Source organism: Ochlerotatus camptorhynchus, unplaced genomic scaffold (assembly GCF_037179485.1).
Source record: "Ochlerotatus camptorhynchus isolate MF236.1 unplaced genomic scaffold, CSIRO-AGI_Acam_v1.1 ptg000360l, whole genome shotgun sequence".
Lineage (NCBI taxonomy): Eukaryota > Metazoa > Arthropoda > Insecta > Diptera > Culicidae > Ochlerotatus > Ochlerotatus camptorhynchus.
Window position 1 is genome coordinate 283,698 of NW_027040848.1, and position 11,369 is coordinate 295,066.

Genomic DNA, 11,369 nt, shown 5'->3' on the forward strand with positions numbered 1-11,369 from the left:
GCGGGAGGCTGTATTATCTATGCCTACCAGGGAGATTGACAACGGAGAAAACTGCACAACACTCACGAACACTACCTGCCATTATTTTTCTACAATTGACCACTTTGTCAAGCAGTTTTAGCGTGATTTTCTATCAACGATTTCACAAAACTGAACCAACTAATTTCTATTTTTTATGAAACGCACAAATGTTGGCCACTTTTCTTGAGGTTCTAGAAGAAAAAATCTCAAAATAATGTTTTATTTCAAAGTTCGAGTGGTAGTAAACGTCATTTTAACTGCTCGAATGAAGTGATTAATTTAACGGAACTAAACAAATACATTGCAGCATCTTCAGAAACCAACGATTTACAGCCCGAAACCATGCCCGTCTGAGTAAACGGCATGTTTGTCGACCAAAAGATTAGCCGGCGCCGGTGGTGTAGTGGTAAGCGTGACTGCTTTCTCACCCCAATGGGTCTGGGTTCAATCCCAGCCGAGGTCGGTGGGATTTTTCTGAGGCATAAAAATCTCTGGTCACGTCTTCCTTCGGAAGGGAAGTAAAGCCATCAATCAATACGAAACTTACGATTTTAAATTGGCTCACTACTTGACTAGCCTATTGGTCCCAAGCAAATCGACTAACGTATCCGATTCTAGTATAAATACCAGTACTACACTATGTTTGTTTTGATTCGCTATGAAAGCAAGCATCCCAAGGAGGTCAAATCCGAGGAGCTGTCAACTTGAGAATTTTCGATTCATCTACCGAAAATCTTGAAAAGGTGTTTTTTGTATTTTTTCGTATTTATGTATTTTAAGGTAAAAATACACAAATTTTGTATTAAAGAGTATTAAATTCATTATGAAATGTATTTTTCGTGTACGTATTTTCGAGGTATTTTTGAGTATTTTTATTAGGGTATTTTAGGCTCTGAACCATTTGGCGAATTATTTTAACTTTTGGTTAAAATTTGACAGATGGAAAGTTATCGATTAACCCTGCTATCCGAGCGTGGTTATTTCTGACAGACAAAAAGTTAAATTTTGACGACCGTGGCTCGAAAACTGGTCGATCGACAGCACGGGGATTTTCGAACATAAGAAATAACTTTCGAAATGTCACTTTTAACTACGAGTTAAATTTAACTCGGCAAATGGTTCACAGCCTTAGTAGCATGGTAATTTCTGACAGACAAGAAGTTAAATTTTGACAACCGTGGATCGAAAACCGGCCGATTGACAGCCAGGGGGGTTTTCGAACATAGAAAATAACTTCCGAAATGTCACTTTTAACCACGAGTTAAATTAACCTCAGCAAATGGTTCACAGCCTTACGCATACCACAGACAAACGCATACCAAACATTCTGATTGGGTAGCGAGTTGCGCAACCAGTTAAATGTGTGTAACTAGATCGTTCAGCAAAACGGACCAAGAGAAATATTGCTGCTAATGACGATTTTCGATTTAAGAATAACTCAAACATCCGGAAAATAAAGCTAACTAGGGGAATTTACGTATTCTCGGCAACCTAAGCAGCGACCTTCTTTCTATAGCCTTTTTCACTATGCAACGCACACATATGCAGTATTGGTTTGTTTACAATCTTTTGCTGCCAGCTGCTCTATTAATTTCAGTCGAAGGAATTGTCAAAAACTGTTTTGAAACGCTTTTACAAAGCTCCAATCTTCTCTAGTGAGAGCGAGTATTGTCGGAAACCAGTTTTTCTTCGGCAACCGTTCCATTTGAACTGCATGTAAATCTGCTGTTCTATTATCGGCAACTCGAAATCAGCTACAATTTGTAGTGCGTGTGTTTCATTTCAAGAAAACCCTGCTAGATTGCTTTTTCTCAGTGGTAAAAATATAGTCAAATTGAAGCTGAAAGCATAAAGAATCGTTTGCATGCATTCAGCGAAGTGTTTTCGTAAGAAAATCCAGTGAAAATAGTGTTTCAATTTGGGTTGCCGAAAATAGTCTGTCATGCCGAAGCCGTCATTTCCCCTATCACTTTCTTTCTCATTCAGCATCTGAAGCCTTTGTGCTCTTACAACTGAGTCGCTTCGTTGAAATTTACAAAAAACGAAGCCATCTTACCATTAAATCGTCGTTAAACACTCAAACACCCAAGTTTATAGTTTTTTTTTTTATTTTTCATAATGGAAATTGAATAAATATTTAGTAGCTTCCATTATATTTTATTTCGAAGATGCAGAATATCAATTATTGTTACTTTACTCTAAAAATCTAACGGGTGTTCAATAAAAAATGTGATTTTTTTCAGTCATAAAGCTAACGGGTGGCAACTAAAATTTTGGAATTTCTTTCTCAAGCTGTCAAAAAAAGACAAACATACTTGAAGAAGATCTGATTTATTGAAATTAAAGATACATTGTCCATTGTTGAAAAAAAATATAGTGAACATTTGAAAACGGTCCGTAATCGGATGCTCGGCGTTTGATGTCGGAACAGGAGCGTTTTACGGCCTTCATGTCAACTTTGCGAATGCATCTCTTGATTCTACCAATCAATTGTTTGCAATTCGTGGCTCTCCAGTTATTTTTGTACACCAAGGAGCTCAAAACCCCGAAGAAATCTTCGATTGGGTGACACTGAGGCAGATTTGTCGGGTTGTGGTTTTTGGGTACAAATGGGATCGAATTTTTTTTCAGGAACGATTGTGTTTTTTTGGCGTAATGCGATGACGCTTTATCCGGCCAAAACACGTATTTTCCATCAGCATGATGTTTTTGTAGAAACGGGATCAAAATTTTCTTCAAACATTCGTTCTGGTACACATATTGATTGCCAAACCAGAGGACTTGAACCATGGCTTAGAAAGGCCTTTCTCGGAATTTTGCGTCCATAATTTTGGCTGGTCTTCCACTACCTTGCTTGCGAGCAGTTGTTGGGGATCTTAGGATATGGTAAACAGTCGAAGCCGCAACATTTTCGCTTTTAAAATGTTGTACCGTATACTTTTTGCCGAGATTTCTGTGCAGTTCGTAGAACTGTACAACGCGCTCGCGAAAAACTTCTTGTTTCGACGGCATTTTGAGCAAAACTGAGCAAGCATAAACAAAACAGAAAATACTAGCAGAAAGAGGAGAGAGAGCTCGTTTGTTGTTGAGCATAGAGGCTCGAAAAAATTCCAAAATTTTAGTTGCCAACCGTTAGTAAAAAAAAAATTTTTTTTCAACAATTTTTTTTTTATTAAAAACATAGTATTTATTCTTCAAAAAAACGTCAATGAATATTGAAGAAGAGGCCCTGGTCAGCCGTACGATGCAACTAAGTCGCGATGCTCTCGCAATAAGAGCGCTGGACGGCACTGAAATCATTCTCATTTTTTATTGAACACCCGTAGTTTAATTGATTAAAAACAAATTAACAAAAGCCCGAATCGGGAAAATGACAAAGTGTTGCTTTCTAGAGTTTTTTTTTTCGGCCTTTTGTGTATTTTGGCCTTTAGTGTTTTTGGCCTTTTGAGATTCGGCCTTTTCTAGTACTCCCCTCAATACAGATTGAAAAAGCAGTTGAGAGCAGGGGGTAGTAAAGTTGGAACACACTACTGGGCATTGACGTAACCGAGGGGGACGACTCTATCTACGATGCAGGAAATATTGTGTTTTGCTGTGGCTAGCTGCGCGTACGCTGAGTAGAAAGAAGATTTATCACGATTTTGAAGATTTCCTGCAAAAAGATGATGCGCGATGCAAGTAGATGCGAGAAATGAAAGAAGATTTTTCGAAGATTTATTCGCTAGTGTGAGATTTATTGAGCATCTAAATTTGAGATTTAGATGTGTCGCCCCCCTCGGACGTAACTGAGGAAAAAATTCTATTTGTCGACTTCTTAATTCTCGAGTCACTTTTCAAATGGACTAATGTAACATATCCATCATTTTGAGAAAATCGATGTTGAAGTTCGACAGATTATTATTTTGACTGTTTAGAAACAATACATTTTGTAATACTATTTTAAATGTAGTCAGTGAATAATAACGTTGAAAATTCAGTAGAAACGCTAAAATCACAATTTTATTTTGAATTCCATGCTACAAAATAGGAAAATAACACATAGGACGTTTTTACAAGTCAAGTTGTACATTGGACATGTCACATTAGACGATTTTTCTCAATAACATAATCAATCAGTGTTACATTGGACGTTTTTTTTACATGATACTAGATTCTCTTTCACAGATTTAAGAGTAAAGCTCGGTTCAAAGGTAATCTGGACGCACGGTGTAATACACCACCGCGCCTCTGGTGGTTGAAACAAAAAACGTTTGACAGGCATTTGTTGATGTTTCATTGACAAAAAAATTGGTGAAAAGTTTTTCTCGATTGATCGACGCATCCCGAAATAACGGATCATGGAACTTGAGAAAAGAAAATAAATGTGCTCAAACATCTAGAGAACCCTTCGTGGTCTGCCTCAAAAATAGCAAAAGTGTTAAAATTCCCAAAGTCAACGGTGAGTCTTGTAATCAAACGTTACAAGAATACTCTGAGTTTGGAAAAATCACAGTGCATCTATCATAAAAATGGCACTAGGGACAAAGAGCTGAGGAGAAAGGTGTTGAGGTACGTGAAAAGCAACCCAGGTGTCTCCATACGTGATTTGGCAAAAAAATATGATTCCAACTTTTCCACCGTGCGTAACTTCCTTTCAAGAGAAGGATACCCGAATAAAAAATATTATAGAAAAACAATACGATTCATTGTAACAGTACTATTTGGAACATTATGATTACCATAAAAGCTATTGTAATTATAACAATAAAAATATGTTAAAATGGATTGTTTCAAACTTTTGAATGTATGGTAAACGGAGCTTTTACAGCGGAATGTACGGGTTGTTAAGTATCGTAACAGTTCAAAAATTTGTTTTTTCTCATAGTATTTTTTCTCCAAAACAATAAGATGAATAGTAATTATATAGTTATTAGAACTGAACAGAACATCAAAGTTACTTAAGGTTTGATTGTTAAATGACGGTAACAAAACAATAAAAAGAATATTGATCATACTGTTCTGAATAGTGACTAAATCGCTGATTCAACAATCTATTGAATGGTATGATAATAGTTTCACCATTCAATGTTGTATTGTTTTACGAAAAAACGACGGTACAATATGTTGCTTATTATTTTAGGCTGTATAATTTTCTTGAGAATAGAGAAAAACAAAACCTGTTCTGCAACGAATATTTCTTTATTTTTATATCGTTAAAAGGTGTCGAAGTTCGTTCATTAAAATTTGCTTAAAAAAATGAAAAAGAAAAAATAAGAACATAAAACATATGTTGGAACGTATGTTTAAAAACCATTCGATTAACAATGAAAACATTTAGTAGAAGTTAGTAAAAAAATGCATCGTCACAGAAAATCTGCCAAATTGATGCAAAGGAATTCGTACATATGTGGAATCCGAGAAACGATTTCTCTAGATATCTCTAGCCAAGGTAAATTTAAATCAGTTGGCTGAATCTCTTGCTGTTGCATTGGCATCCTGATTAACATCTTGAATGACATTGCGTGCCGCCGCGTATCTTGCTGCCTTTTTCAGATTTGCGATTTTTTCTGCGATGCCCTTATTGATTCGCGTTGGATGAGCCAATGTAGTGATTTGTGCCAAATTTTTGGTACCAACCCGTGAGGCGACACGCTGTTGTACTTTTTCTGTTGGTAGGTAACATGGATTAGAGTATGTTCTGTTTAAATCTTAATCAAACTACCACACTTACCGTAAATAAATGCCAACTTCTTGGGTGAGATTCCAGGACGTGGCATAGCGTTTTTGAAACGGTTGGTTGCAACACCACAAACTGACATAGTTTGCAATTTTTGAGCACCATAAAAAAATAAAGCCATATTCTGTCCGAATGAAACATCTGTTTTGGACGCAGCGCTGATTTCCTCAATCTGCTGAACAGTCATATCGATTTCAGGTTCCGTTGAGAATGTCTATAGAAATTGAATAAATGTCAACATCAATAAAAATTGAACAGAAAATACACTAACCAATTTGGCATTTGGGTCCAATTGTGCTTTTTTAGTTTCAGCATTAGCAAAAACTACAAGGTCTTTCATTTCTGCGAAACTCAACTTCAGTTTCTCATATTTCGCCTTTATATCTTTATGTGCTTTCGATTTCTTCTTGAATCTCTCCAACAAATCGAAATACTTGCTGCGATATGAGTCGTTATCTTCATTTTCGACACCATCAGACTGACGAGATGCCTCATCTGGCCTTTTCTTTGAGATTTGGGGTTCTGGCGGTGATACGGTGGTATGATGTCCATCAGTGTAACACATTTCGGCAACAGGAAGCTCCGGGCGATACGAATTAGCTGCACCTCCAGAAGCTGGGCTGTTGATCGCAAAATAATTCAGCTGACGTGGCCCCCTCTTATCCAGGGTACCATCCTCAAAAGCATCCAACGGGGAAGGGTCGTCAATTGGGATTGTACGCTGAGAGAATCCGGTGTCTGAGAAATCGATGACAAGATTCCTTGGCAGAGAGGACTTTTTTGATGTGATTGGAGATGCAGTAGTAACGGATTTGAATTTTTTGGCAGCATTATCGTGACGGACAGGAGAATCGGTGGTGTCATCATCTGAATCTTCTATCGCTCGAGAGCTGGATACACTTTGACCAACAGCCGAACAGATTTGATTGATTGAACACACATTCCTTGGCAGAGAGGACTGTTTTGTTCTGATCAAACCTCTGGCGGAAAGACGCATGGATGGAAGCTGACTGCTTTCCACAAATTCATCGGCGGAATCGGCAGTTTGATCATCTGAATCTTCCAATGCATGAGAGCAGGATGCATTTTGACCCACAGCCGAACGCTGTTTTGCCTTCTCACGAACTTGGTCCGTCCGGGCTTGGCTTAGATTAAGCGGATCGGTTGAATATTTCTGAGTATCCTCTGTCATGCTTTTTGTGGTATTCACTGCAACGAATGTAAGGCCACCGGTGGTGTAGCTTTCGCCATTCACTTCAGCCATTGCTACACTCAGCTATAAACCAAAAATCATATAATAATCATATGCATTGTACACAAAAAAAAAATAAACTCACAGCGTCCATCAAATGACTTTGATTGCAGTTTTTGGCTCGTTTGCGGACGCCATCTTGTTTATCCTCTGCAGTTCGTTCCTTCGGTTTTTTGGTAGGTTTTCTTTCTGCTTTAGCTGAAAATAAAAGCAAGCATGTAAACATTCATTATTAGTTTACTAAAATGAAAATATTCCAATAACAACTTACCGTTTTTTTCGATTTTTCAAAGAAGTTTCCTTTTTCTGTGCCATTTTGTGCAATCAACCGAGAAAATATTACAAAACACGTCTTTAGCGTCGTACTCCAAGACTAAAATGGTGGTGCTTCTTTTACAAGCAAACAAGATGAAGCTAGAATAACAAATAAAAAGAGCCAATTCAAATCAGTTGGACAATTTCCACTTAAACTTGGTGGAAATGCTGATGATGGAAAATTTTGAAATTAATCTGCTATTCGAGCAGAATTTTTTCTGACAGACAAGAAATGAATTTTGACAGAAACCTTTACGAAAATCGACCCATCAACAACAGAGGGATTTTCAAACATCTTAATTTATTTTTTAAGTGTCAAATTTAAGTGAAAATTCACCAAATGGAACACAGCCTAAGAATATCTGATCTGAAAACCGATTTGATTTTATCAATTGCTTGTGAATTTGTCTCGAATAAATCTAGATCAACATTTGAAATACGCGAAATAATCAAACGTAAACAATGATTTTGAACGCAAATTTCTCGAGAACCAAAACACATTCAAGCAATCTAACACCAGCATCTGATGTAGGTGTGTTTTTATTCTCGAGAAATTTGCGTTGAAAGCCATTGTTTACGTTTGGTTGTTCCGCTTTTTAATTATTGGTCTAGAAATGTAATGTTACTAATGTAGGTGCTGTTTAATATAAATCTGGTTACGGATTGTATTTAAAAAATATGAAAATCTGTATCGAAATCTGTTTGCGTTGCGCGATAAGCTAAAAATAAAATCACTAGAGCATCAATCAATATACGAATAGACCTCATCGAAACATTACGCTAGAATTCACAAAGCTGTCACTTAGCGAATTTGTTTATTATCCAGTTCCAACCTGGATCGGGTATCAAGATTGTGTCTGCTTGTTATGCTTATTATCGGGTCGAGGTTCGCACTGACAAAAAGTTCGGGTTCGCACTGGGTTGGAACTGGTTCCAACCTGGGAATAAAAAAATTCGCTAAAAGTTATCAACGACCAATGCCATTTATAGGAAGTCCAGCCCAAGAGGCTTATTGGTGTTAGTGAAATGTGTAAATTAGTGGCGTTCGTTGCTACGTCATGTTCTATATTCATAGTATGGAATTTTGTGCTAACATGACGTATGCACTTACTTGCTCAGCAATGTTTACAATATTTTTGCCTCAATTTTTGCTTCCAATACCAGCAAGTTTCTTGTTGGGCCGGAACTTATATAGACTCATTGAGCATTGTGGTCTACGCTCATATCAAAAACAATTCCTTTACCACTATTTCAGTCTAAAAGTGAGTTTTTGGAAGCTGCAAAAATGAAAAAAATGCGCAATTCGAGGCTGGATACACTATTTTGTGGTAATAAGAACGTTCCATATGCGCGACGATATCGACTGGTAAGAATCGAACATTTTTTATATGGGACAGCCATATTAAAATACTTTATTATAATACAGTCGGAACGTGCTGAAGCGACTTCATATAACGATGGAGCTGGTAGGAATCAACAGTACAGGGACGTAAATAATGCACAATCACGAGCACTTACAAACCAGGAGAATCACGATAAGGAGCACTCCAATCGGGAAATGCAAATGCAAACAACCGGAGTGGAGCAGATGACACCACAAAAATCGCAAGGAAATCCAAGTTTAAACATTATTGAACAGCAGGTATTTTACCTAATCTAAAATGGGTATTGCAGCACAATTTATAAAATTGATGAAATTTCGTTTGTAGACTTTATTATCATGTTATCCAGAGCTAGAGACAAGAGAAACTGTTGTAAAGGAAAGTCTCAGAAACGACCAAAGGTTAGATGATGCCAGTTACATAAGTAAATCCAATGCAATGCCCCCCAATAATCCTGGCTATTTGGATGACAGTAGTTCGGAAGAAGATTGTAACTCGGAATACGATACATTTTCGGAGCCTGATTCTGAAAACTATGAGCAGGAACAGGTAACACTTTTTTCATACAAGTTAACCATTATCTATCATATTTAATTAACTATCACAAAAAACACTCAGTTATTGCGATTTTCCAAAGTATATCATGTGTTTATTCTTTTTTTGTCACAGGATCATTTCATGAACGGGGATGATCTTCTTCATCCACAGCTTCTGATCACCAAGTATGAGGTATTGATCATGCTCATGCATGTTTTCACACGTCATAATCTTTCGAAAAGTGCGCTTGAAGATTTACTTCATTTGATCAACGTCATTGTTGGGTTTTCATCACTTCCGAACACTTACTACTCATTTTTTTCACACTTTGGAACACATCAGTTCGTGCGTCACTATGTATGTAAAGTTTGTGGATTATACGTAGGAAATAACAAGGACGAAAAATGCAAAATTTGTGAAGAAAGTGAAAAAACCTTTTTTATCTCATTTGATCTGACCTCAAGTCTCAAGAGTATTCTTTCGAAGAACTGGGAACAAATTGTGGCGTACAAAGCATCCTTAATTGACGGGCAAATTAGTGACATTCTACAAGGACAAGTGGCTCGCAAGATGGATAGTGTATACAACATTTTGATTTCTTTCAACACGGATGTAGTAGCTGTCTTCAATTCTAATATAAAAAAATCATTGTGGCCCATATTAGTGACAATCAATAATTTACCGCCATCTCTGAGATTTTTGAGACAAAACATTATAGTTGTTGGGCTTTGGTTGTCAAGTAGTGAACCTGACCTCGACGTATTTATTAAGCCGTTTTTGGAAAAATTGCAGGTTCTAGCACACGAAGGCTTATCTTTATCTAATAACATATCATGCAAAGTTCTCGCTATTTGTTGTTGCGTTGACAGCATAGCACGCTGTAAACTTCAGCAGATAAAGCAGTTCAATGGATACGAAGCCTGTAGTTTTTGTATGCATCCTGGTTATTTAACTGAGAGTAATCAAATACGTTACAAATATCTTGAAGTGCATAACAGAACTCATCAGGACACTGTTAGGGCGATGGATTTGTGCATGAAACGTGGCATAGCTGTAAGCGGAATCAAAGGGGTCTCAAATTTACTGTTGATTCCATATTTTGATATCATCACCAACTGCCCAGTTGATTACATGCATGCAGTTTTTCTTGGGGTTTGCAAACAATTCTGTGGACTGTGGTTCGAATTCAGCAGTAATGAATATTGTATAAAACGCTACATTGGGAAAGTAGATAACATTATAACATCCATACGCTCTTTTCAAGAATGCTCAAGATCTCCTCGTAAGGTTTCCGATAGAAAGACATGGAAAGCAAATGAATGGCAAAATTGGTTGTTAATCTATAGTTCCGTTTGTTTAAAAGACTTTTTACCGAAAAGTTATTACGATCATTTCCAATTATTAGTAATAGCAATAGAAAAACTTTTAAATACATGTATTACTGCCAAGGAAATTGCAGAAAGCGAGAGATTATTAAAAGTTTTCGTTCAAAATTGTGAAGTGCTATACGGTATCGATGAAATGAAGTACAATGTTCATTTACTTCTGCATATAGGCTCTTGTGTTAGAAATTTTGGTCCTTTGAGGGCATTTTCACTTTTTTGTTTTGAAGATATGAATGGAGTTTTGAAACAATTCATTAAAGGTCCAAAACAACCTGTTATCCAAATTGCAAGTCGGTGTATCTTAGTGCAAAAGAAAGATAGTATTAACCTTAACTTAATTCAAAATAAAGAAGCTCGAGAATTTTGTGAATCCATGAATCGTTACAAACACAAAAGTAAGTGTATAAATGAAAATATTAATATTAGAAATCATGAGATATGTATACTAGAGGAACAAATTCCACAACAACTACTCGAAGAGCGAAATATTTTGATTCAGAACAGATATACATTTAAACCGGAAAAAATATCCTCTTTTAAAAAATCTGATGATTCAACATTTACTATGAATGTGAAAGGTGAAATTATACATGGAATTATCCAGCGCATCCTCTTTTCAAATTCCAATTTTTATTTGATTTTCAAGCAGATACTCGTTCAAAAAGAACAAGAGCTGATAATTGGAACAGAAATCAATAACAAAACGTTTGTTAAAGTTAATGACTCAATTAAGAAATGTGTCCGAATCTATGCTTCAAACA

At 36.6% G+C, this 11,369-nt stretch overlaps 1 protein-coding gene across 1 annotated transcript; it reads right to left on the reverse strand.

Moving 5' to 3' along the window:
* Window positions 1-5,448: 5,448 nt before the first annotated feature.
* On the reverse strand, window positions 5,449-9,539 carry LOC135709392 (uncharacterized). Its single transcript, XM_065231685.1, has 6 exons — window positions 9,533-9,539; window positions 7,075-7,187; window positions 6,716-7,013; window positions 6,009-6,475; window positions 5,732-5,951; window positions 5,449-5,666 (listed from the first exon to the last, which is right to left on the reverse strand). The coding sequence occupies exons 1-6, from the start codon at window positions 9,537-9,539 to the stop codon at window positions 5,461-5,463; spliced, it is 1,311 nt and encodes a 436-aa protein (XP_065087757.1). The 3' UTR covers window positions 5,449-5,460.
* Between the last annotated feature and the right edge of the window lie 1,830 nt (window positions 9,540-11,369).

What these genes read in the sequence shown, in the direction of transcription:
- LOC135709392 (XM_065231685.1), bottom strand. An exon ending in CATGCGTCTTTCCGCCAGAG is followed by an intron (nt 6,476 to 6,715) that starts GTTTGATCAGAA and finishes TCGATTTCTCAG; the next exon opens with ACACCGGATTCTCTCAGCGT. An exon ending in TGGACCCAAATGCCAAATTG is followed by an intron (nt 5,952 to 6,008) that starts GTTAGTGTATTT and finishes CAATTTCTATAG; the next exon opens with ACATTCTCAACGGAACCTGA.